This window comes from Micromesistius poutassou, assembly GCF_964030765.1.
Source record: "Micromesistius poutassou genome assembly, chromosome: 16".
Classification (NCBI taxonomy): domain Eukaryota; kingdom Metazoa; phylum Chordata; class Actinopteri; order Gadiformes; family Gadidae; genus Micromesistius; species Micromesistius poutassou.
The window spans coordinates 2267181-2294607 of record NC_140286.1 but is presented as its reverse complement, the minus strand read 5'-3'; the positions used below and the strand labels follow the sequence as shown (position 1 = coordinate 2294607).

At 45.2% G+C, this 27427-nt stretch overlaps 2 protein-coding genes across 3 annotated transcripts in view; one reads left to right on the top strand and one right to left on the bottom strand.

Annotated features, from left to right (window-relative positions):
- Positions 1–391: 391 nt before the first annotated feature.
- abhd3 (abhydrolase domain containing 3, phospholipase) lies at positions 392–11620 on the bottom strand. The gene is made up of 9 exons (XM_084480518.1): positions 11394–11620; positions 9810–9973; positions 7395–7577; positions 6227–6272; positions 3787–3899; positions 2519–2692; positions 2130–2178; positions 1850–2015; positions 392–1490 (listed from the first exon to the last, which is right to left on the bottom strand). The coding sequence occupies exons 1-9, from the start codon at positions 11553–11555 to the stop codon at positions 1306–1308; spliced, it is 1242 nt and encodes a 413-aa protein (XP_084336644.1). The 5' UTR covers positions 11556–11620; the 3' UTR covers positions 392–1305.
- Positions 11621–12585: 965 nt separating this feature from the next.
- The window catches only part of mib1 (MIB E3 ubiquitin protein ligase 1), a 53095-nt gene continuing 38253 nt past the window's right edge, over positions 12586–27427 (top strand). For both annotated transcript variants that reach the window (XM_084480627.1, XM_084480626.1), the window contains exons 1-9: positions 12586–13443; positions 13996–14167; positions 19314–19443; positions 21378–21482; positions 22517–22583; positions 23235–23439; positions 24000–24183; positions 25669–25813; positions 25950–26083. In XM_084480627.1, the coding sequence (XP_084336753.1) occupies positions 13215–13443; positions 13996–14167; positions 19314–19443; positions 21378–21482; positions 22517–22583; positions 23235–23439; positions 24000–24183; positions 25669–25813; positions 25950–26083 (1371 nt within the window). In that variant the 5' untranslated portion in view covers positions 12586–13214. The remainder of the gene's footprint in view (positions 13444–13995; positions 14168–19313; positions 19444–21377; positions 21483–22516; positions 22584–23234; positions 23440–23999; positions 24184–25668; positions 25814–25949; positions 26084–27427) is intronic.

Genomic DNA, 27427 nt, shown 5'->3' with positions numbered 1-27427 from the left:
TACACGTCTCTTTAAGACAGTTGGATGCTTATCTGTAGAACCAGAAAACCGGGCCTGTTTCCTCCTCTGGGGAATTTCAATTCATAAATGACATGATTTACATGGAGGGATTAGAGGCATGGTGTTAACAACTAAAAATAGTGCAACTTTACATTCTTTGTCATTAATGGATCATTTATGTCTATCATACATAGACCTCTGAAGAATAAGTCCCGCCTCTGAGGCTCCGGTGAAGAAGTAAAAGCAGCGTCACGTTTTGAACTACACACTTTTTCCATCTAGTTTCGACTGGCTTTTTGGATTGTCGTGCCGTTAAAGTAGTAAACGATTATAAATGCTATTTTAATGGCACCGACAATCCAAAAAGCCAGTCGAAACTAGATGGAAAAAGTGTGTAGTTCAAAACGTGACGCAGATTTTACTTCTTCGCCACCTACAGAGTTTGTTATGTATGATCATTCAAAAAACCCATGTTATTTCCCATAGACATTTGACCGAGGGAACCGGGAGCCTCGGAGGCGGGACTTATTCTTCAGAGGTCTATTGTCAGAACTATTTGCTCATTTAAAGGTAGAATGTGCAAATAAAAGTGCATGCAGCAAATCTAAACTAGAAAACGTTGACAGGTAAGTAACATTAACCTTTCAATTAATAAATACATATTACCAGAAAAGAATAACATTAAAGTTTAAACAAAAAGGAATCATGGGTAAATTAATCCCTGAGGGCTAAAAATTCTACGGATACAAGTTGTAAAGGACCCTGGTTGGATTTCATGTCGTACAGTACTGTTATCCTTAAAATATAAGGAATTGCACAATGTCCTTACATAATCCTTTAGCTAGCTAGCTTGCACAACTTAAAGAGGCAGACATTTAATGCTTCTCAATAATGACAAGAAAAGCTATGCTCCATATGGGACTTTTGGAATAGGTTTGATTACCTACCATTGAATACATAGTTACACACACTGGTTTGTTAAATGGAGGAATAAATAAGAAGACGTGGGCATTTTACAAAATAAATATCTTCATGATGTGCCTTTCAAGTAAAACAATGAAAAGATTCTTGCCTATGGTCAAAAATTAAGCATATCCGAGGTAAGAAATTACCTAAATATAATAATGGGAGAAAAATAGATGGAATGAAAGAATCATTGAATTAAAACGAAAGGGAAAGTGCAGAAGAGGGGGATAGGTAGGAATGAAAAGAGGACGGACGGAAGGACGGAAGGACGGAAGTAAGGAAGGAACCATGGAAGGAAAGGATTTTCAGAAAGTGAAATTAGACAAACTGCTCATGTCATCATGAGGATAGATCCGTGAGCAGGGATCCTTCCTCTATGACAGCCTGGGCAAACTGCTTAAACACACGGTCCATGTAAGTGCTCTGTCGCGGCCAAAGGCCCTCCAGGAAGCCGATGTGGCCCCCATGGCATGTGATGAGGAGGGCCACGTTGGGGTTCTGCTTCGCTGCCTCCACTGGAATGGCTGACACAAAACAAACAAACAAACAAACATTAAGCTGCTGCCTTTCTTCCGATTAGCAAATTGAAATAGTTTTTTTTGTGGGAAACTGCTCCTGAGCATAAGAATTGCACAATTCAATGTTCAAAGTCAAGAAGTGTAATCAGGATCAGAAATCACTCAGAAATCCTTTCTTGCTCATATACAACCAGATATCTGATTCGTATTACTGATTGTACTACTTCCACTACTACAGCAACTTTTTTTCAATCCCACAAAATGATGCATGGTCAATAAAGAGAATTTCCCAGGTGGTCTCCAGTCCTCTCCTCTGCCTTCTTTGCTAAAGGACATTGATTGACCATCGGGGGTCTTGGGCTCACCGTGAGAGGGGGAGAAGACGTCGTCGGCTGCGTTCAAGCAGAGCATCGGCACCTGCACCGACTTCAGTGTGTGCACTGGGCTGGCGGCGTGGTAGTAGTCATCGTTAGTGGGGTAGCCAAACATGATGGAGGTGAACCTCTCGTCAAACTCTCGGATGGTCTTTGCCTGTGGGGACACGCAGTCAGCATCAGTACTCCTACAGCTGAAATGTGTGTTTCCTAAAAGAGAGTTCAGGCATAAATTAAATAAATGTAACCCTAAAAAAAAGTGCATTTGTACCTTCATAACATGATCTATGTCGTAACACTTCTCAAGCACTGGTCTGTGCCTGGTGAAGAGAGAAGCCAAAAAAGGAAGCATGTAAGTAAGTGACAAAGTCATTTTAGATTCCTGTAATAAGATTTCTTCATCTTTATTGCAAATGTAAAACGCCGCTGATGGGTAAATTACTTTACGCAACACAACACGATGAGTCAGTGGAAAACGGGCCAAGAGTGGAACATTGGGCCTGTTCTCAGAAACAGTAATCTAAACTCCAGGCCCCACAGCTGCAGGGGGGCTGAGATTGGCCGGGTGCCTGGGGCACTACTGCTTTAATCTGGTTTAATCCCACACACTGCTGGGTGACCACCACCACCACCACCACCACCACCACCACCACCGCTGACCTGTCCACGGAGGCCTGCAGGCAGCTTGTGAGGTAGGAGTTGAAGATGAAGCGGTCCAGAGGTTTCTCCAGCGAGGCGGTGCACTCGAACACATCCCAGCCGGCCGAGAACAGCACCACCCCCTTCAGACCGGTTGCACGGCCCTTGCGTCCCAAATAGTTGGCCAGCATCATGCTGTGGGCAGCATGGGGAGAGGGAGAGATGAAGACAGAGAGAGATAGAGAAAGAGTTAGAGAGAACGACAGAGGGAGAGGGAGAGGGAGAGATGAAGACAGAGAGAGATAGAGAAAGAGTTAGAGAGAACGACAGAGGGAGAGGGAGAGATGAAGACAGAGAGAGATAGAGAAAGAGTTAGAGAGAACGACAGAGGGAGAGGGAGAGATGAAGACAGAGAGAGATAGAGAAAGAGTTAGAGAGAATGACAGAGGGAGAGGGAGAGATGAAGACAGAGAGAGATAGAGAAAGAGTTAGAGAGAATGACAGAGGGAGAGGGAGAGATGAAGACAGAGAGAGATGGAGAAAGAGTTAGAGAGAACGACAGAGGGAGAGGGAGAGATGAAGACAGAGAGATGGAGAAAGAGTTAGAGAGAACGACAGAGGGAGAGGGAGAGATGAAGACAGAGGGATGGAGGAGTTAGAGAGAATGACAGAGGGAGAGGGAGAGATGAAGACAGAGAGATGGAGAAAGAGTTAGAGAGAACGACAGAGGGAGAGGGAGAGATGAAGACAGAGAGATGGAGAAAGAGTTAGAGAGAACGACAGAGGGAGAGGGAGAGATGAAGACAGAGGGATGGAGGAGTTAGAGAGAATGACAGAGGGAGAGGGAGAGATGAAGACAGAGAGAGATAGAGGAAGAGTTAGAGAGAACGACAGAGAGGGAGAAGGAGAGATGAAGACAGAGAGAGATGGAGAAAGAGTTGGAGAGAGCGACAGAGACGGAGAGGGAGAGCGAAGCCAGAAGGGAATGGGATAGGATAGAGATAAAAATAAGGGATTGGGACATGCTCCATGTTTTATAAACCAATCCTTCGCCTTGCAGGGATTAGCTCAGTAAAATCTGGCACCACACACCGACCGCTGGTCTCCGGTCAACGTGAGGGATGCTAAAGCACTCGCATTTCAACCAGAACCAGTCACATCAATGTCACGCTGACTAAACAAGCACACACAGACAGACACAGACACACACACACACACACACACACACACACACTGCTGCTGTGCACCGCTATCATGTGACAGGCCAGTATTGACGGCCGTTGATTTACCCGCCCATAGAGACTCCTGCCGCCATGAGCGGGGCCGCCTGGTTGGTCCGCTGGATATGCTCCATAACCGCCTCCAGGTCCTCCGTGTTGGCAGCACAGTATGTCCTGGGGGTCTGGGGGTGTGGGGGGGCGGAGGGGGCGGGGGGGGCGAGGGGAGGGGCAGCAGACTTTAAACCCAGCTTGATGTCATACAAGCTGTGAAGGTATTGCTTTCTCTCTTTCTTCTTTTCTTTCGTTATATATTTCTCTCTTTCTTTCTTTTTTTCTTTCTTTCTTCAAAAAAACACTTTTTTGTTCATATGTTATAATAATAAGAAATGCGTTCATAGTTTATATAGTATCCACTATAAACATGCATGCATACATTACTTATTAAGTTATCCTTTCAGTAAAACATATTAGGCAAAAATATAATACCGGTTTAACAATGACCAGTATATTATGAAATAAAACGTAACAAATGAAACATTATCAACACCAAAACACTTATGATCAATAAAGTTACTAGTGAGAAGCAATTACAGATATCCAGTGCTCCGCTACCCTTGAGGGAAGGTGTCATTCATATAAAAACTAATCGGCAGCTGAATGTTCTCCACACTGGGCTGTGGGAGAACAGCATCAACACTGTTGGTTCATGTGCAGCCCCACTCATTACAACTGGCCGACTCGTGTCGTGACTCTCTGGACTGACATGGAGGCCGGCCATGAGATATTGCATTGGCCATCACCAATGAGTTACAGTCTGATGCTTAGGGATGCTTAGGGATGCTGGGATGTTCCTCCCATAAGGAAAAAATTGTTTAATGTACACGTCTGCAAGTTAAATACATATAACAAATAGATATAATAACAAACAAAATTTGTGTAGTTAACATAAATTAAAAGCAGTGGACTTCTGCGCTGAAAGCCATGCTCTTACTATTTCTCCTTCATTTGACTAGCGAAAGCTTTTTTGAGATGAAATCACAAACCTTTGAGATTAATTGTATTCTCTAAAGTTTCCTAAAATAAATAAGGATCTCATCTGTGGATTACTTAAATATTAATACAAAGAACGCAACATAAACATTGTCAATATGTTGGTAGCAAAGCCGGTATCTAAGGAGCAATAGACATACGCTCCCCAACAAAATACGACTAATAAAAATTGTTGCTTGGGGTCCATTTTAAAAAGGCAACTCTTAGTATGCTGTTGACTCATCAGAAACAGCCCTTTCTTAAGATTCAAGCACACAACTCCAGAGAATACTCTGTAGACAGTGGTGTTCTTTTTCTTTGAATCCTGGTTTAATTTCTACCAGCAGAGACGCTGCCTTTACATGTCATCAACGATTTATGCCTCTTTTTCGTTCAACAGTTATTGTAACTGCTATTAATGGGGAGAGGTCGAGAACGGGCTGCTGGCTTGTCAGAATGGTCTTTGAAGCAGCGTGCACCGCACACACTGGACAAGTGCTGGCCTATTTAAACAATGGAGCGTATTCACACTCACTGGCCACAGAGAAACACATCCACAAAAGTTAACAAAGGACAAATGATTTGCATCTGAAACGTAGCACACACTTCGCAGGCCAGAGGATGTTTTTTGACCCTTGCTACAGTAATTTCAATACTCACATGACCTAACCTTTTTTCCCATTTGAGTATAAAAAGCCTTACTTTAGGCTATACGTGTGTACATATAGGAATGTGAGCGGCTATTACAGCCACAATGACTAACATCAGATGGATTGTGGAGAAAACCCTAGCTAATAACAAACACCATTTGTACACTAGGATGAGGTCTCCAAGTAACACTGGCATACTATCATTAGAGCTGAATAATGTGTCGTTTGAAAAAGACCCACACACAGACATCCACAGAGGAAGACAGCAAGGATGACCCAAACAGTGGGCACATTATGCAACAAAGTACATGACTGGTTTAAGTGTGTTTCTTTCTGTGAGCTAAATGATTTAAACAAATGGTTTGTTTCTTTGCACATTTAGATAATGCTAAGTGTCAGAGCAGCACCAGCCCAATGAGGTCACATGGTGGTCATGTGCGGATTCTAATTGAAATACACTCTCTGTCCACCTTGCAATTTAATCCCTGTTATGGTGACAACTCTGTCTGCCTGGGCAGAGGGCGGGTTCCAATCAGGAGTCTGGGTTGACTACATGTGAGTCTGATCCGAAGCACGAACACTAAAGAAAGGACATCTCTAGTTATCCAACTGGCACTTAGAGGGCTTACTGTTACTGACTGAGGTTAGGTATCTAACAGCTCTCTCTACCTAGCAGCACATCTGTTGTTTACTACCCATGGCCTTCATATTGTATTGGCCATGAGTGGTCTGATCTACAATATTATTCTGATACACGTGTCAAACAAAAGCACAATAAAATTAAAAAGTATCATATAAGGAATATAAAAAAGATCACTTTGCATTCTTACCAAAAGCATTTCACCAGAGACCCCTCTGTTGTTGAATACCACACATCTGAAATTAAAAATAAAACAAAACAAAACGTACAATTATATATAGTAAATGCAAGGTCATGCTTTTTTTTGTAGACCAATCATTGCAAGGCGAGCCAGTTGGCCCCACTGTCTAGGTGCACTTGCTTTCCATTCAAGTTTTTCAGTTCCAAGATCGCAAAAGCCATAATTTCCTTCTTGGTAAATGTTCTTCTTAACATGATGAAACAATAGAACAGGAAATATGATGAGCCAAGGAACAGATTCACAGCTGTGTGTGAGAGAAACATGCAGCATGTCTCTCTCCCTCCCTCTCTCTCTCTCTCTCTCTCTCTCTTTCTCACACACTCTCTCTTCCCCTCTCTTTCCCTCTTCCCCGCCATTATCTCCTGTCGTCAGATTAGCTGTTTCTATCGCTAGCAATCAGGTGCTGGATGGGGCTGGGTGAGGGAGAGGTGGGGGGTGGGGGGGGGGGGGGGGGGGGAGTACTGAGAGTCTGCGCTCCTGTACGCTCCACACTGCAGTACGGATGGCAAGGTAGTCGCTGTGCCGGCCTAAGCCGCAAAAGCTTTTAACGGGGATAAGCTGTGTGGTTCATTAAGCCACACACACGGGGGCCTGCGCTGGAAGTTGCTGAATTTGCGCCAGCCCCTTTCTCTGTGGGTGTGACCTCTGTGGAAGAATGAGTGCAGCGGTGGAAAACAGAGAGATGTAGTCTCTCTGATTTCTCTCCTCAGATTCCATAGGAGGATGAGGAGGAGGAGGAGGAGGAGGAGGAGGACGAGTGAGAGAAAGAAACAGCCTCCCTCTGAATCTCTCAATGCTTTAGCTGTCTCCGCTGGCTATTAACAAACGGCGGCTATGGGACAGAATGTGCTCGGCACCCTGCTTCCCCCTGTGCACCTGCCTGCCTGATCAAACCCCCCCCTATCCCATCTCACGTGGTGTAACATGGTCGTTACAGCGTCGACCTCTGAGCGCGCTGCATGGGGGCGTGCGACAGACGAATGAAACAGAGCAGCGAGTGCAGACCAGGTGAAGTGAGCGAGGCGGTGGGGGGCGGGGAGGAGGAGGGGGGGGGGGTTAATGCAGAAAGGTTCTGGATGGTGACCAGATAGTGGCTGGTGCCAGGCGGCCCACCCACCTATAGCCTAGATCTCGACTCTGTTGGACCATGTGCAGGATGTAGGACTCCCGGCTGGTCCCGGTGAGGCCGGGCAGGAGGATGACGGTGGGTCTGGAGGCGGGGTCGGGGTGGGAGGGGCTCTCGTCGTTGTCGAACCAATCCAGAGAGATCTGGCCCCCGTCCGCTGCCTTGATGAGTTCACTGCAGAGGAGAGAGGCACATGCAACAACAGGGAGAATCACAGTCTGGGTACACGGGCTTATTCAACCACCTTACCTAACTCGCCGCATTTCCTTTACTGACACACGCACATACACACACATTCAAACGCACACACACATACTCAAACTTTCAAAAACGCACACACACACACTTTCAAAAACGCACACCCCCCACAGGAAACAAGCTGATTTGCAGAACAATGATGGTGTGTAAGATAAGTGCAATGAATGGGGCATTTTTGTTATTGTCGAGGGAAATGAAATACCTAGGAAGTGAAGTCAGGAAGTAAGATTCAACCTGCCTGCACAAAGCTTTACCGCCAGCTGCGCCTATCAGTGCCCCCCCCCCCCCCCCCCCCACCTCCTCTTCCAGTGACCCGCCTGTCCCTGTGCTTTTCATTTTTTTCATTTTTGCGACAGCGGCATTGCACCGGTGAATTTGCACAGTACAGCGAAACAATCAGTCTGACGAATGAGGTCATTCAATCCCCACCACAATGCATCTCACAAGTCTCTTGAACAGACACACACACACACACACACACACACACATGCACGCATAAAGCAGCAGAGGCATCCAGCAGGCCACACTTGTCCAGCCATCGGCTTGAAATTACAGAACCCCGCCATGAAATATGCACCTCCGGGCCGCAGAAAAGACTCAAGCTGAGAGCAACTGTCCAAGCCGGTGGGGAGGAGAGGCTCCTCTGAAAGGCCTCATGCTAATCCTTTATGGGACCAAAGGGACAAGACATGCGAGTGGAATTTCCCTCCCGGCCCGTGGAGGAATCGGACATGGTCTCTGACCTTGTTCCACCTGTCCTCGAATCGACTCAAGAATAGGTTGAGTCCTGTCGTCTTCTCTTCCTCTGGGGGGAGGGGGGATGTGTAAGTGTGTGTGTAAGTGTGTGTGTGTGTGTGAGTGTGTGTGTGTGTGTGTGTGTGTGTGTGTGTGTGTGTGTGTGTGTAAGTGTGTGTGTGTCTGTGTGTGTGTACGTGTGTGTGTGTGTGTGTAACATTGTCCTCTGCGTGAATGTCATCAGTCATTGTGATCAGACATACGATGGGCCCTGAACTAGACAAAGTGTGGCCCTGCTGCATTATGGGAACATGTATCTATTTTATTAGCCAGATGGGGTCAGAGTTGGTGGGGTATAGGGATGCCCTTGGAGGAAACAGTGCATATTAGGAGCTGTGCCATTCATAGGAAGACCCTCGGTCAACTGCTGAGTTGACTCCAAAAAACAAAGTTGGAATAGGGATGAGCTGCAGCAGCAGCATGAATGGCCAGTTGTTGGTTGACTTTTAGAGAACTTTGGAATCAAGCTTTGGACTTACCAATAACAATGACAAAACATAGAGGAATACAGAAAAACATATCTATGGGGTCTACTTTGTTGTTAAAGTAAAACGTTAATCAAAATACATGGCAATGCTTATAACAATGACTGTTTAATCAAAGGGCTCCATTCTGTTTTACCAATTTTTTATTTTTTTTTGTTATAAACTAAAACAAAATGTCGAAATCGAAAAGTTTCTTTCCGCGATAGACAATGTTTCATTTGCTTGATTTTGGGTTGGAGGTTGATTTTGTTAGTCTACATTTCCATCCCCAGGTGAGAATACACAATTCATCCTCGACAAACCTGTTGAGCCCTTCCAAGATTTCCCTATAAAACACCAAAATGCAGCAATGGACTGTACTGCATGTTCATTGTCACCGTAATCGACATGATCTGAAAGCAGCCATGGACCAATGCCATGGCATGAAAGAACTCCTTCACTTCGCTGAGCCGTGGAGTTTGGCAATGCTAAAAAAATCGGGATTTGTTTGAAAAATTGTGAAACCTAGAAAGAAAAAAACAAAGGCAAGAAGGAACAGTGGACAAAGACTTCCTTGGAGCACGCGCCAAGTTCCCAAGCCTGCTCCTAAAACCTCCCACAGTGGTCCTTTTAACACCCTTTAGATAAATATTAGCCTTAATTACATTGTATTGCCCAGTGAAAACTTGATAGCATTTTCCCCTTTGCCCCACATTCATTGGTGTGGCTTGTAAACTGTCTCTCTTCACTTTCATCTCACACACGGGACCCAGACCCATCGGGTTCCCGGACAGCGTGAGTTGAATTTGAATGACTAACCGGTCGAGAGCCAGCCTAGGGTCAGAGGAAGTTACTCCTTGTCACTTGTGAGTAGTGTGTCACTACTTACTTTCTGTAGGTGACCCCGGGTTTGGCTGTGACGAAAGGTCTCAACAGTGTCTGGATTCGACTCTCCCAGCACCAGAAAGTGGGGTAGTAGGTCTCTGAAACCACCGGACATCGTTCCCGCAGAAACTTGTAGAACTTTTTACCCCCAGCGACCAGCTGAGGCTTCTGCAACATAGAAATTAAATGTGCTGAATCACGCTTTCAAAAAACAACAACATAGTACATCCAGAAATAATTCCACAAATAGAGCAAATGTAACTGTGATTAGTAGATGTGTAGTTTCACTGGATATGATTATGAACAAAAAGTTATCACTTTACTCTTTGTTAGGAGGCACACAATTTTTTTTAAATTATTGTGTGTGTGTGTGTGTGTGTGTGTGTGTGTGTGTGTGTGTGTGTGTGATGTACGTGTGTATGGTGTGTGTGTGTGTGTGTGTGTGTGTGTGTGTGTTTCTGTGTGTGTGTGTGTGTGTGTGTGTGTGTGTGTGTATGTGTGTGATGTACCTGTGTATGATGGGTGTGCGTATTGTGTGTGTGTGTGTGTGTGTGTGTGTGTGTGTGTGTGTGTGTGTGGGGGGGGGGGGGGGGGGGGGGTTGTTGTTAATGTTGAACAACAACAATACAAATGTGTAACCAGTGTAAACAGTAATCAGTGTACCTTCCATTTTTAGTCTTTTTTTTACATGCAATAAGTAATGATGAGAATATGAGTAGCCAGGAACTGTCCAACAACATTGACCCGTAGCCTGTTCAAATAATGTGAGCTGAACTGACTGCAGTGCTGCTGTACAGTGCAGCCATATGTCTTCCAACACATTGATTATTATAGGGGAGTACAGGCCGGCGCATCGAAAACATGTCCTACCATGCTGTATGATTTGGCCTATTCGTTTTGAATTATTCTTAGTAGCCTTCATAAATCCGCTTAAAAATGCAAACCTATTCTCGGTAGACTAAATCCATGTAGGCAAATTGCCAATTCTGCGCGCCTATTTGCATCACAATGTCACGCATATTATAACAACTTAGAATCGAAATATGATGAAGCTGCGCGTGTGCTCTGTGTACAGCGACGGCACCGGCAGCGTTGCATAATAACCTGTACCGGCATCTGGGATGGCCTAGCTTAACCACAGCAAATCTGGTATGGATCGGATTCTTATTTGCCGGCGATTTATAAAATGCCTGGAAATACAAATCAGATGAAATGCTAAGTGAAAACACGGGCTACATAAAGCCATCAACTTCATGATTGGCCTATATGTGTGTGTGTGTGTGTGTGTGTGTGTGTGTGTGTGTGTGTGTGTGTGTGTGTGTGTGTGTGTGTGTGTGTGTGTGTGTGTGTGTGTGTGTGTGTGTGTGTGTGCTAACAGCATGCAGCCGTACAGTCCGTCGGGGACTGCTGCATCCCTATCCAAATTTCCATCAGCGAATGCAAGCACAGGCTGATTCTGCGCAAAGCGCAATTATTGCCCTATCATCGATTGTTGACGTCCTCTGAGAAATCAACAACAAAGCTTAAATAGGTAGGTCAATTCCGTTGATAGGAAACACGTTTATGCAAATCAGCCGGCAATAGTTACCTTAGCCACGGACACCAAGTAGTAACATGTATACGCTGCGCTAAAGCCAAGCACCAGCGACAGTCCTACTCCAGATCCGAATAGACCAACTTTCACTTGGTTTTCCAAATAAAGTGACAGGTCCCTCGTCAAAACGTTGAGATTGATGTCCAGGGAGATCATTGCAATGTTGCTGTTTTCTCCAAGCAGCGAGGTTAGCGGCTGTCTCTCGCTGAGATCCAGCTGGGTGCTTCATTCGCAGTGTGAAGGAGACAGTCAAGGGGACCGCTTCCACTACTATATATAGTGGCAGGTGATGGCGCTGTTTCACCAGCTATGCTCAGGGCCTCTGTGGGAATAAAGAAGTGCAAAGCGCCACCTACAGGCGCCATAGCGGTAGTACGAAAGGCTGACTTGTTTCATAATAGTATGAGTTGGATTGACAGATGCAAAATACATTTTGACATCTGACGAGCCCATGTTTGGCTTGTTTAAAGCTGTGTGGGTGCATTGTGTATTCATGCATGCATACATCCCAGAGATGAAATGTATGCAACTATTTGTTAGTGGTTCTAGCATAGACTGCAGAAACCAAAGATTATATAGCGAATAGCTATTGAATGGTTTCAAATAATGTATTTTCAACATTTGAGTAATGGGTTGCAAAAACGTTGTGTTCACATCAGTTCATTGCTGATCGCATCTGTCCATGAACTGGGTTGCGTGCCTCCATTTGTGCATTTGTGCATTGGCTGTCGTGAGTTAGGCCATATTTGTTTAGGGGAGGTGTTTGTCTAAACCAAACCAAATGTTAAAGGATTTTATATGAAGGATTTATATGAACTTCGTATATTTCAAGGACCTATGATTAAGATAACAACAAACTATGCGACAGTGGCCAAGTTGATGGTCACTAGTCTATAAACCTGTGCCATGTTATGGGCCACTACAATAGTACAAATATTATCCGACGTAAAACCATGTTTTAAAAGGATATATATACCACAAAAAACATAACAAAAATGTAAATATATATTTTTTTGCGTTCTTTCTATGATCAACTTGAGGGTTTGTTTCGGAGCGCAACGTATTGGCCCCGTCTCCATGTGCGTCAGATGACGCTGCGAGCACAGGCCGAAACCGACTTTTTTTTCATGCCCAGCGTCTTCGTACGATGTCGTCTATCCCCGGACACACTCAGCGAACGCTAAAACCCATGATTGACAATAATGGCGGCGCATTTATTTTGAGTTGACTCCAGGGAGGCGTTTCACAAAGAAAATAACTTGGATATAAAATCCGTATTTCGCGCAATAACAACAAGGATTATTTCATGCAAAATCAACCCGTTTTGCTCACGCCTTTTGGACTTGCCTACCAGAGGAAAACAGGGTTATCTCGCTAGCTGTTGTTAGCTGGCTACTTAGCTAGCCTGCTCGCTAAGTTAAAGAGGTGGCATTCTTCTGTGTGGAGAGAAGAAGAGGAGAGACACCCAGCTCACCTACAAACACATTTATACACCACCCCTTTGGTTTCTTTGTGTGTTGGTGGAGCGGTACATTGGTCTTTCACACCACAACCACGAATGTAGGTGTTTTCACGTTGCTAGTTTCTCACAATAGTTGGGAAAAGAAGGTGCGTGCCTCCTTGGATAGCCAGTAGCTACTTCACGCTAGCAGGGCTAGCCTTTCAGCGGCTCGCTCCACACACTACCTTCCTGTCAAGACTTGTACTCGCGGGCTGCTCCCAAGTCCTCCATCACAGCGCACATCGCTGGCTGCTGGCTCTGTCTAGCTGGCTTATTAACCAGATTGGCTGTGGCATTGCGAGACAGTTTCGCAAATGACCACCGGCAGGAATAACCGGGTGATGATGGAAGGAGTCGGGGCGAGGGTGCTCCGTGGACCCGATTGGAAATGGGGTAAACAGGATGGCGGAGAGGGACATGTCGGCACTGTGCGGAGTTTTGAAAGTCCCGAAGAAGTGGTGGTTGTGTGGGACAACGGGACGGCTGCTAACTACCGCTGTTCAGGGGCGTACGACGTGAGGATATTTGACAGTGCTCCTACAGGTACGCTCCCCTATCTTTTCTTGTTCGGCGACAGGTCAACGATAAATACCACTTGTTGTGGTGTGCAGCGTCCGTGTTGACTACGCTGATGTGGTTGTGCACGTTGTATAGGAGTGGAGTGGAGTTACGTGGGGTCCTTTTGTAATAATTGCGTTATTTTCGAGATTATTATTTCCATTTCAAGAAATAACTGGAGTTTGGGTGGTGAAGCGATGCGTACTTTTTCCATCACAAAATAGTTAGAAGCCGAGCTAACGGTATTCACTCCCAATGAAGAGGATAACAAATCGATTTATATCAATTTGTATCTTGTGCATCAATGTGAATCACCCCCATCATTGTATATATATATATATATATATATATATATATATATATATATACAAAAAAGGAAATGGAGATATGTTATATTAGAACGTATATAGTACATATCTGCATGCTGTTTATATAAGAACTTGTATAGCACATATCTGCATGCTGTTTAACCCCAGATAATCAATGATAATATTGTCTACACCATAACCGTTGTACCTTCTCTTTGATCTATCCTAGGAATCAAGCACGACGGCACCATGTGTGACACCTGCCGCCAACAGCCCATCATTGGGATCCGCTGGAAGTGTGCAGAGTGCACCAACTATGACCTTTGCACAACTTGTTACCATGGGGACAAGCATCACCTCAGACACCGGTTCTACAGGATTACCACCCCTGGCAGTGAGAGGTAAAGTTTTTCCCATACTACCCCATAACCATTATTCTCTAGCATCGCTTCCGATAAGATCAGAGAACAAAGTATGGAGCATGTAACACTTTGGCATGGCCTATTCTTTACTCCCTGGGAATGGCGGTTTTTGATGCATTCTCTCTGAAATCGGAGAGGCCTTGTCTGAGCCATGTCTTTCTGCATTCACATGTTGCCCGGCAACAGCGTAGACTCGTTTTCAGAGCCATTTGCTTTTCTGTTGAGTTTTTGTGTAGCCTCAAGCAGCTATTTAAAATAATACAGGATGTTTGTCAAAGCCTGCATTTCAAAAAAGAAATACAAATCTAGTTTGATCAAGATCCAGATTTGAGCCTATCATTGTGTACTATTAAGCCTTTGTGTGTAAAACACTACATGCAGTTTGCAGCCAAATGTAAATTATTATTTGTCATAATACAATGTCTTGATATAGACGAAAGGCGCCTTTGTGTCAAAGGCTGTGCTGTCACAGGTTCAAGTACAACATGTTGTGTCTCAATATTTTTGTGATGGCGTCTTATCCATTCCAGACAGAAATGGTTGTGATCCTCAGTTGATGCTCTTGTGGCCTAACAGCTGGCAGCCTTTTCAGCTGAGTATGACTCGGTTTTCCCCCTGAGACGGTTATATTGCATGGCAGCACACAATGGGGGCTGGAGGTGTCCCCTCTCCACACTCTTCCAGCAGCAGGGTGGGGTGTTGGGTCATGCTACATTAGATTCTTTCACTGGCCACTGAGAAGGAGGAGGGAGTGTTTGAAGGGTGCACCCTGTTTGCTTTGGTCCAGCTGCCGAGTCTACCATTTAGCAGCCACATTGGGGTCGGATGGTTTGAACTGTGCTAGGGGATTAATCAGCCATTTCTTAGCAAGCTCGAGGCTATGCTGTTCAACATCAAAGTCATAACAGTAATTCTGATTATTGGAGATTTCCCCCCTCACACCAAGTTGTAGGTGTGCATTTTTATAGTGTCAGTAGTAGCCACCATCCTGGCATGATCAGCTTTTGTTCATTGCCATTCATTGTACACTCTGTGAGAGACACAGACTGTGTATGTAGCATGTGTTTTTGAGGCAGAAAGCTTTATATAGTGTCTATCCACAGCGTTCAATATTCACTCTACTACAGTGCTTTTCTGAATGGCTCTCATATGGAATGCACCCCCCCCCCCCCCTTTTCTGCCAATTAACAGATGAGCGGCTAGTATTGTAAGGCAGCCTTGAGAAACCGAGGCTGTGATTCGTTAGATTCAAAGTAAGGTCCTCCAAACAGGCCCGGCAGGGTTCAACAGCACAGCTTATTTTTAGTCCATGTTATACGTGGACAAGATCAAAGTACTGGACTTACCAGACTCTGGCTTTAGTCCAGGATCAATGCATCAAACCTCATGTAATGGCCTGGAGTAATGTTCATCAAATGAATTGATTACACCACTATAAGTGATTACACTGTAGCACTCTTGTAAGGTTGAGGGGTATACATATTTTTAACCTTCTCCAAAACATTGAGATTTATGTTTCAAATGGCAAAAATAAACCTAGTATAATCAAGCTAGAGTGCAGAGAGTGCATCTTATAAGTCTGTTTCCATTGTGCCATGAGCTGCTACACTCTTTTTCTGCCACAGGGTGGAAGCAAGCTGGTCTGCAAATCACTTTTTCCCCCACCTTTGTTTCATACATAATATACCCATTTACAAATCCTGTATACTGCTACAAGGCATGTTTGAGTAATTGACTATCAATGAATTATGACCTTCATAAGCTCTCTATTCATAACTCTGTGCAAATAGGCTACGCTAATTCCTAGGATAATTCATTTTGGTTCTTAGCCAAAAGGAATTATGAAATCAACCTTATAACGCTATCGGTGGCCTCAAACGTTGTGATCTTGACGAGCAGTTTCACCGGGAGATGGAGCCTCATAGCCAGCCGACTTGAAAATAGCAAAAGCATCATATTTTTTTCTTGATATTCTGCATGTGTGCTGAGCTATAGAGACAAAATTTTACATTACTCATTTCCTTTCATCTTACCTGCCCATGAAGGAGAGAGAGAGAGAGAGAGAGAGAGAGAGAGAGAGAGAGAGAGAGAGAGAGAGAGAGAGAGAGAGAGAGAGAGAGAGAGAGAGAGAGAGAGAGAGAGAGAGAGAGAGAGAGAGAGAGAGAGAGAGAGAGAGAGAGAGAGAGAGAGAGAGAGAGAGAGAGAGAGAGAGAGAGAGAGAGAGAGAGAGAGAGAGAGAGAGCCTCCCTTAGGTCATTGGGTGCATACGTTTGTAGATCTAGATGGGCGGGGTGGGAGGGGTTGAGATCTTTATTTCAATACAAAAAAATACATTTTGGGCTAACCTGGGAGCTACACTGGCTATGAAAGCCTCTCGTCCGGAGCAAAGGGATAGGGAGCATATAGGAGATCTAGAGTAAACAACTCTGAGTGCTCTGCTATACATGTTTTTTCATTGTTGTGAACAATCACATGTGGATGTGCATACAGTAAATGTTTTGTCATTTTACAGGCCAATGTCTTCTTTGGCTATCTCCCAACAAACCTCAACTGAAGCTCCAATAACAGCACCAAATATTCTCCTAATCTGGTCTTTCTTTAAATATTTCAGACAATGTCTGGGGTCGTAAAACTTGCTGTAATTCTCTACCTCGACTATCAACCGCGCCTCGTCCATGATCGCAAATTGAAACTAGTAAGAAGATGCGGAGGGTCAGAGGGTTGTAGTTATATGGGGCCTATATAACTACAGCATTTCATTGTATATGGTATGGGGGTGCCTCATGATTCCTACTGTGGGATTGGGACGCACCTCCACCTACACCCTATGGTGTAGGCGGACTAATATGTAACTACAACTACTACTACTACAACTATTCTATTCATTATTTAATTAATTGACATGTACTTTCTTCGGAAAACACAGTTTATTCATAGTTAGTTTGTGAAAAATCAACCGCTGGCCACGCAACATGCATCCATCCATCATGTGCGTGTATCGAAAAGCTTTCCCACCAAGTTTTTTCACCGTAATCTTATCCTTCCGAATGTCTGCATCAGAGTTGAGTCGTTTACAGTAGGAAGAGGCGGTGATGGTGCTAGCTGCCATTTTGCCATTAAGTATCGTAGGCTCTTGCCTAGTGCTTGAGCACATCCAACTGATGGCTGGCTTATGCCAGAGCAAATTCTCCTGCCGCCGATGACCATAGTGTAACAATAAGCAGAGAAATTAGAATAAGTAGGGCATTTTGTTTAACGGTGCTTATAACGAGAGATATATTTAAGAAGGTGCTGATGTGGACATGTAACTCTTTTATACAACCGTGATTTATCGTTTTAAAAATCACACCACCCTACTCTCTTATGGCATCTATTTTTTTACAGACTTAAACAATTTAGCTTTAATCTTAGGGTATTTTAAGCAATAGCAGTAAGATATTTGCATGTAATGTGAATATATATATATATATATATATATATATATATGACCAGTTGTAAGCAATGTATTACAGACAGGAAACCATTTTAGGCTATGGTCCCATCAAATAATCTCTATGATTCAAGCTTCAACTCACACAATTGAATAGTATTGTGTGACGCTTCTGATGACAAAACATAAATGTAATATCTTTTCTGCCATGTTTTACCCCACATGACGACAGCACAGCCTGACAACTGATCATCTGCCACACAAAAAAACATTTTTTATTTAATCTTGGTTGCAGTGATGGTCGTTTCTTCTACACGGCAGTTCCAAAAGCACAGTGTCCAAGAGGCCTTTAGAAAACATCAGGGCACCTGCTTCGACTTTCTGCTCCAATCATTAAGCCGCATTGAGTATTTGTCACCAAAAGTATGTGGATTGCAAACAATATGTCGCCACATTGAATATCTGTCATAAAATATACCGGGTTCAAACTATTTGTCAGACGCCTCTCCTTTCCATTTGATCTCTAGAGACACGTGCAGTGATAGTCTGCGTCGGCCTTATTTGCGCACGCCCCAGGCAGAAATGGCAGTTGTCAACAGTAAAAGGCACAGGCCGGCCTAATGATAGAGTTCATTGCTTCTAGAGTTCAAGTCATTTCCCTCTGTCCATCTACAAGTAAATCATAGGCCATCAGTCTTCTGCACCATGTTGCAGAACTGGTGTGTTTGTGTGTGTGTAGTGTTGTGAACAGGACAATAGTAGGTGAAATGCAATAGCAGAGCGACAGAGGTAGGCAGGGAGTATGGAGCAGTGAGCCATCGGCAGGCAGTCCCTTCTGAAACATCCGTTCATTTTCGTAGCAATATGGTATAGGGCTGCTCGATTATGGAAAAAATCATAATCACGATTATTTTGGTCAATATTGAAATCTCGATTATTCATACGATTATTTTTGAGTTTGAAAACATGATGCATTTATTCATAATTTCTCTCCAAAAAAACACTTTGTAAATGAGAACTTCGAAATTTCCCCTTAAAAATATACACAAAATGGTCAAATAGAAAATAAAGTCCAGATATGAATCCAGCTGTTCTGCAATTTCTATAAAAAAAATTTTTTTTAATCGTTTCAACTCTATTACATTAGTTTGGTGATCGTTTCACTCTGAAATCGAAATCGCAATCAAAATTTGATTAATCGCCCAGCCCTAATATGGTATGCATATAGCGCTGTGGTCATCAATAGTACCATAATATACACTTATTTATTACACTTGGTTTGCTGTGACATAAACCTTTAAATATAATTTCTATACTTCCTTTTTTAGTTTTTTGTATGTCTTGTCTTCTAATAATAATGTTATCTTATTTTTCTATTATAGGTAGTTTTCCCTTTTCATTTAAGATATAATAGTAAAAATGCACTAAAAAGGAACATTTCCATTCCAATATCCTTATCAGGTTGGTGTAACATTGGTTTAATAACTTGCAAATAAGTTTGCAAGTTATTCCATCAATGTTGCAAGTTATGTATTTTTGCAGTCTTATGTTGTTGTGTTATGTTCCATATGATGACACAAGTGCATTCAAACCGAGAAGGGATCATAATTTTTTTCTTGAGACATGGGGAAAAAATGTAAACGCTCTTGGTACTGTTCTTCTTCTAAAAAAAGTGTCTCTGTTGCTCTTCCACAGAGTGCTATTGGAGTCCCGCAGGAAGTCCAAGAAGATCACCGCCCGGGGCATCTTCACAGGGGGCCGGGTGGTGAGAGGGGTGGACTGGCAGTGGGAGGACCAGGATGGAGGCAACGGCAGGAGGGGAAAGGTATGAGGAGCAGACACACACAGTGGGACACAAAGAGCTCTGTGCATATAAACAAACCCAAAGTAAAACACTTTGACATTGTTTATGCAGAAGAACTAGCTGTGGGGCAGCCGCCATGAAATCGATCATCATCATTTTACTGTAAGACCTGCGAAATAGCCTGGATGGGAACCATTAAAGCGGTACTTTATCTAGGGCCATGCGTCCCTGCCATAACACAATGTCTTTTCAGGGTGAATTCGTATAACAGTCGACAACAACGCCATAAAGCCCTCATAGTTTGACTCCAGTTCAGACCCCGGTGTTTCCAATTGAACAATCCCTGCAGGCAAATTAAGCCTTCATTTTGCTGTTATTTAATAGCATATCTCATTATTCTTTTATGATGCTGTAAGCAATATGCTCCCCAGCAAGCTGCTATTAGATGTCCTTCATCTTGGATTAACTGTTTATTACAAATGTGACCTCTTATGGGCCATTAATCAATTATTCCTTTATAGAGCCCTACATGTCTCATTTTAAACTCTGTATTCACTTAGGGCATAACTGTTTAATAATTAATGAAATGTGAGGTGGCTGTGCTTTCTCATGGAATTGATGGGCTAGCTCCTTTGTGGCTTACCAATAGCTCGTGGTGAAATATGGGACAGATTTGAATGGATATTTAGGTCCTAAAGGTATTATTTTTTTTCTTTTGTCAAATAATTGTCATCAGCCCTGTGGTTTTATTATTCAGAAAACATTCCATTAGTCTATTTTTGGTAAGTACTTGCGTCTTCATGGTGTTTTGGGGATGTGTATGTTTCAGTGTTCAGAGTTTACTGTGTGCATGTGTGTTTTCATTCCTATATCCTTGACATTATTTTTGTTTGCGCTTTCATAAGAAAGACTGACAGTCACAGCGGTCTTATAAAAATGAATTTTGAATCAAATTGCTATGTAAACAAATTTGAGATCCAAATCAGATTAAATCTGATTAACAGCTCCCTCAACAACTCAAATATAATGAAATCTCCCGTACTGATTCCCACTTCTAATACTCTCCAGACGCTGGGGAATGCCACTGGTCTCTGTGTTGTGATCATAGTGGAGATATAGGGGACAGGACTGCATGCTGCTGTTGGTGCATTGTAGTGCTGGTCTATAAATTGTCATACACAACTTTTCCGAGCAACTTGGTCTCTCTGCCAAGGAGAGACCAAGATTCACCGCCGCCAAGGATGCCACTGAGCCTCTCTCTATGGCAGGGCTTGTAGGGGAAGACCACTCAGCCATTGAGCCTCGCCCTTCTTTTGCCGCTTTTCCTCCATAAAATAAAATAAAAAGCGCAATGCGCGTCTATTGTTGTCATACGGTAACGTTGATAGAGGCGAACCTCGAGCCCTAGGAAAGGAACGACACTGAAACAAAACAGCGAAACGCTGATCCTCCGGAGCCGGTCCGTGGACTCCAGCCACGCCGGACACACACAACCACGCCCGACACACATAACGACGCGCAGCCTAACTCTAGCCCCGGGAAAGGAGCGACACACACGGCGAAACGCTGATCAGTGTCCCCTTCGGGAGCGGGTTCGTGGACTCCAACCACGCCGGACACAACTTAACTTTGAGTGATTATTCCCATTTACAGCCGCTGGCCAATCAGTTACCAGCAGCCTGTTTACGTCACACAAAAGTACCTACTCCTCTCGCTTGGAACCTCGACGGAGGTAGTACTAAAAAAAGTACCCGGTACTAGGTACCAGGTACTTTTTTTGCCAATGGAAACGCAAAAAAGGCGTGTCGAGTCGAGTCGAGCTGGTACTGGCGGTGGAAAAGCGGCATTAGTACCAGAGCAGGAGGTTCATGGTCCCCCGTAGACGACATCAATGGAATAAAACATGCATTTTCCCTAGTCCTTTCTCATTCTAACTCCACCTACCTACTCTGCAGGTGACCGAGATCCAGGACTGGAGCGCTGCCAGTCCCCACAGCGCTGCATACGTGCTGTGGGACAACGGCGCCAAGAACCTGTACCGAGTTGGCTTTGAGGGAATGGTGAGCAGACTTCCAGCCGGACACCCATACACACACACGCACTCGGTCCACACACACACACACACCCAGTCTTACAATAGATCAGCTGTCGGCTGGTCTTTGTGTTTGACCACAGGCTTGAGGCCCTTTCTTTGGCTGCCAGGCCTTTTGTGCGAGGGCCACGCAGCCGGCATGTGTGAGGCGCCATTGTGCAGGCAGCTGGAAGGGGAGGGGAGGGGGGGGGATCTACATGATAAAGGCAATCTGCTCCCCTTTCTGCTGTGCAGGGGAAGAGAGTGATCACTGAGGTCAGCTTGAGAGAAGTGGGCTGGGGATGTTGGAGGTTTAGGTCTCTAGCCACACACGCGCCTAAATAGTGCCCTCTCCCTATTGGCTGAGGCCGCATCTGCTTTTGAATGAACGGCCAATCGGCCCTCCCAACTTGTGTAACAGATTTCTCCTTTGTTATTCTAATGAGGGATGATGATGTAGGGGCAGACGGCATCTGCTCTGGAATTCTCAACTGAGTATTTCTGAGACTCCTCGTTTCAGTGTTGCGCATTACCGCACGCATTCACTCTACCATGTCTCTTCAATAAAACAGGAAACGTAGCATATAGTCTAAACACAGCAAGCAGCATACCAAGGCTTTCTTAAGATCCACACACAAATGCCATGAACACACAAACCTACATAAACCTGTTTTATTTGTTGATCCATGCGTTGCGAAGGGACGAACGGTCCCATCTCCTAAGAGGAATGTGTGCACTGCCTTTTAATCAAATCTGCCCTCTAACTCTGCCACAGTGGCTGCACATGTCTGAGTCATCACAAAAAGGTGTGATAATGCATTCTCTGTACAGCACTCTGACGTTTTACTGTCCTTCGCCCGTCCTCGGGCCACGGCTATTGTTGTAAATCTCTGGGAGCGCTTTCAGATCTCCTGTGTGTAAATTCTCACTAAGATAATTTGATGATCTTGCTTCTTCCCTAATGGAATTGTCCCAGTTGTACCTGTGATTCATATCGTTAACGCCACTGATCTTCTCCTCCAGTCGGACCTGAAATGCGTCCAGGATGCCAAAGGCGGCTCGTTCTACAGAGACCACTGCCCAGTGCTGGGTGAGTGAGCCGGTGATCCATGCTCAGTGCCGTTATTGCACCACTTTTCTCACCTCCCGTTGTGGTGCAGTAAATTCCAAGGGCATTAGGGGAGCCGTGTTGCAGTGGCGCCTTCAGGTAGCTAGATGGCAGCAGAGCTCAGTCCCCTGACTGCCATCAGGGCAGGCTGGCGCAGCATTCCTCCCTAGCAGGAATGCTAGTAACACAGTGGGATACTTGGGAATGGGCTCAGAGTCAGCTTTGATTCCGCAAAACATTACGCTCGAGTAACCTCGTTTAGTTCATGTATTGCATTACAACCTCCACTAAATTTAATCAAGTGCTAACTTTCAATGTTGAGTCAGTAAAATATAGTGTACACTTTTTAATTAGGACAGTCTGTGGGAACACATTTGGGACAGTGTGGATGTTATTGGATGCTCAGTGCTGTGTCCTACATTTTGTGTGTGTGTGTGTGTGTGTGTGTGTGTGTGTGTGTGTGTGTGTGTGTGTGTGTGTGTGTGTGTGTGTGTGTGTGTGTGTGTGTGTGTGTGTGTGTGCGTCAAAGTTTTAAATGAGCGCCGGTCCTGTTGATATACACATGTGCACCGGTCCTGTTCATATTGCTGCGATCAATGTCTGGGTCTCAGCGGCTTCTTCCTTGGTTCCCAGGCGAGCAGAACGGCAACAGGAACCCAGGGGGTCTTCAGATCGGGGACCTGGTGAACATCGACCTGGACCTGGAGATCGTCCAGTCACTCCAGCACGGGCACGGAGGCTGGACGGACGGCATGTTCGAGACCCTCACCACCACCGGCACGGTGTGTGGCATCGACGAGGACCACGACATCGTGGTGCAGTACCCCAGCGGGAACAGGTGATCCTCCGACCGCTGGTCCCCACACCGCTTTATTTCTTTATTTCTTTATTTATTGTTTTCAACTGATTGGGCCCGTGGGAATGATCCATTGACCCGTCTAGAGGTGAAACAATGCATGCCAAACAGCACACGATTGATCTATCAATCAACGGGGGTGTATGCCTTTCAGGTTTGCTTTCACCCTCTGCTCTCTCTTTACGGTGCAGGCTTTTTTTCCATGACTGATGTAGAAAGATAAACACAATGAGTATTGGTACATACTTTAAACCTGCACCAGGTTCCTTTGTGTGCAGCTATTTACTCCGTAAAGAATATATATTAAGTATTGATAGCATGCACCCGTCCAATCAATCCATACAGGAACTCTTTCTTTATGACACATTTTATTCTGCCCAACGTTTATGCCCTCATGTGGGAAAACCTCAGATGACAGGCGATTGATGTCGCCATAACTGTAGCCACTAGAGGCCGCTGATGGGAAGACGTACATAGTGCAGGTTTAAAGTAAGCAGACAAGCAGGAGGCTGTAAGCAGCCGTGTCCGCCCCCTGTGTTCAGGTGGACGTTCAACCCGGCGGTGCTGACCAAGGCCAACGTGGTGCGCAGCGGCGAGGTCGCGGCCGGCGCCGAGGGTGGCAGCTGCCAGTTCCTGGTGGGCGACCTGGTCCAGATCTGCTACGACATCGACCGCATCAAGCTGCTGCAGCGGGGACACGGCGAGTGGGCAGAAGCCATGCTGCCGGTAAGGGACACCCGACCGCCCCCCCCCCCCACGCGTCCGCCTCGTTTCACCGGCTGCAGGGGCCCTCACCGTCAGAATGTTCCCCTTACTGAATCTAAATATGTCACGGCCGGGGCGAAAGACCTATGTCATTCGCCCCCCCAAAAAAGAAGGGTACCGGGAATATAAAAATAGAAAGGAATACAAAAGAATAGCGCCAGAGAGCAGGATTCAATCTTCAAGGCTCCAGAATGAAAGATGGGGCTGGGGACTTTATCGCTCGACTACTCTGGACAGGGATAATGTGCATTTTGATTCATCACGAGTTTGACAGAATCAATCTCCCCCACTTATTTCAGTATTAAAGTAAAGGTTTTTTAATTCCTACCTCACTTTGACTTCGGTGGCATGAGCGATTGTGCCGCATGAAAAACATTCATCAATTCCCGCAAATTGATTCTCACTTTCTTGAAAATTGTCTGTCTATGCCGGCACACTCTAGTTACTGGATGTCTTGTCTCCTGTGATGAATATCAGATTGATGATGCAGTGTCTCTGGTCTAAAGACGCACCACCGGCGGCCATCTTACATTTATAGGATGGTTATAATGACTTAACGGCCATTCCACTTTTTGACCCCAATTGTCTTGTTTCGCCTAAAGACTCTATTGTTGTCCCCTCGCTTATGAAGTATTGTAAATGGTTGCTCCTGGGGTTATGTAACAACGTCTACTCCGGCACGCCACTTGTCCCTGCCAAAGCCCCCTTCAGCGGCTAATGAGCCTGAAAACCTGGGGACGGTCTGTAGCTTTGATCACTAACCACAGCAAACCACCTCCCAGCCCGCCGTTTCCGCCACTGCAGCAGTCCGTTATTGATGGCATCCTCCAGGACAGCCCAAGACTCTGCGTGCATCTGTCTCTCTCTCTTTCTCTCTCTCTCTCTTTCTCTCTCTCTCTCATGCTCCGTCCAGCTCTGGGTGATATGGTTTTAGAATTGGAAAGCGTTTCGGGTGTGTCCTTAGAAACCCTGGAGAGGGTGGCTGTATAGATGAATAATCGCCTTGCTAATAGAATGGGCTTTTCCTCTCCTCTCTCCCTCTCTCTTTATCGCCCTCCCTCTCTCCATCTATCCCTCTTCCTCTGGGTCTTTCCTGTGCTCATCCTCCCTTTCTGTATCAATCAAACAACCGGTGAATGAATAATGAGCGCTAAACTTTAAAATATTCCGTGATCATATTTCGCCTGCCACTTTTATTTCCTTCTCTACTCTTTTTTTCATTTCAGCTGGTGGCACAATTGTATTTCTAAAACCACTTGGATTTCATCCTCTCTTATTTATATCCTTTATCTGTCCTCTTCACATTCTCCCAGTCCCCAGTCTCTTACTCGCCCGCTCGCCCACCCACCGACTCACTCACGCAGACACACCAACGACACATGCACAGCCCGGAGATAAGTTGTTCACGTCCGTATGCTAATGAGGCGCCGGCCCACTCCCTGACAGACGCTGGGCAAGGTGGGCCGCGTGCAGCAGATCTACTCTGACAGCGACCTGAAGGTGGAGGTCTGCGGCACCTCGTGGACATACAACCCTGCCGCTGTCACCAAGGTGGCCCCCTCCGGTGCCGCTGTCACCAACGCTTCGGGAGGTAGGTTCACGCGCACGCCTTTCCCTTTCCCTCCGATGCTTTGACCCCTGAAACCCCGTGGCCTCGGTGCCGGTCGCGCTCGATGTATGTCTGATCTAGTTCTGACGGGCGGTCCGGACCTTGTTGTGTGTCGCAGAGCGCCTGTCCCAGCTGCTGAAGAAGCTGTTTGAGACGCAGGAGTCGGGCGACATCAACGAGGAGCTGGTGAAGGCGGCGGCCAACGGAGACCTGGCCAAGGTGGAGGACATCCTCATGAGGCCTGACGTGGATGTGAGTGCACTCGCCGTTTACGGCGTAATCGGTTGGGCGCTTTGTCTGATGGGTTTGGTGGGGGAGTTGGCCACCGGCCCTTTAGGTGGGCTGAATTAACATCTTTTTATTCTGAGGTTTACGGTGGAATGTTGTGACTGAGATGATTTTGCATAATATGGCCCAAGGCAAGTTGCATTTTAATTCATATTCAGTTTTATTAAGTGGTGCGAAAAATGGAGCATAAATATCCTTTATTTTTCATGCTAATTCACAGCTCATTGGTCTGAGCATGGTCCTACAACCACAAACTGTTGTAGTTAGATTCATGCTTAGACTGCACTCAGATAGCGTACCCCCCTTCCCTGCAGATGTTTACATTTGCATATACTTAGTCTCAAATAGTATTGGTAGCTGAATGGCCTTCACTTTTTAGTTCTCTAGTTAAGATGAAGGAAGATTCCTAGGAGAGGCCCATGTGATCCTCTGTTACTCTAAGAAGCATAAGGTCTGTGCCCGGAGGAGAACCCAGAGCTATTGTGTTTACTGCAGCACGCGGCAGTTAGTCTCAACATAAACCTGAGATCTCCCCATCCAGCCACACAACTCTGTCCTGTCGGGGGCTAGACTCGTGCCAGTGGCCTTTTTCAAACCAGTACGCAAAACTGGATATTTTCTTTTGCTATCAATAACTACCAATGAATATACCAGGGTCTCCTTACAGTTAATAAATTATAAGCTTTTCCTGATTGAATGGCTTTTCAGACCTTGTTTTTTTCCAGACCCCGCCCAAACAGTTGCTACTAGTATCATACATGATGTAATGATGCAGTGGCTGAACCAGTGTTGGCTGATATGAATGGCTGCAGAGCAGTTCTATGCTTGTGTGTGTTCATGCGTGCAAGTGTGTGTAAATGGTATCATTTGTAAGAGACACAAGGCCTTGGCTCTGTAAAGTTCCTGAAAGCTGGTTAGATCAAGCAACCCTGAATGCTTTGCAGTACTGTCTTTACTCAGAGAGAGAGAGAGTGTGTGTGTGTGTGTGTGTGTGTGTGTGTGTGTGTGTGTGTGTGTGTGTGTGTGTGTGTGTGTGTGTGTGTGTGTGTGTGTGTGTGTGTGTGTGTGTGTGTGTGTGTGTCATTGTGGTGAAGGCTGGCCAGGTGCCCTACCGCCTTTCAGTGGAATTATTTGCTTAAAGCTGAGCGCACTGTGCTCGGCCAAGGGATCCGCCTGCCAGGACAAGAGACATCTTGAGACTCCCAAAGGAGTCCACATTAATATTTATGCACTGAATTATTGCAGTGCTGCTGTCTGTGATGAAGCCCAAGTGTGTACACACACACACACACACACACACACACACAC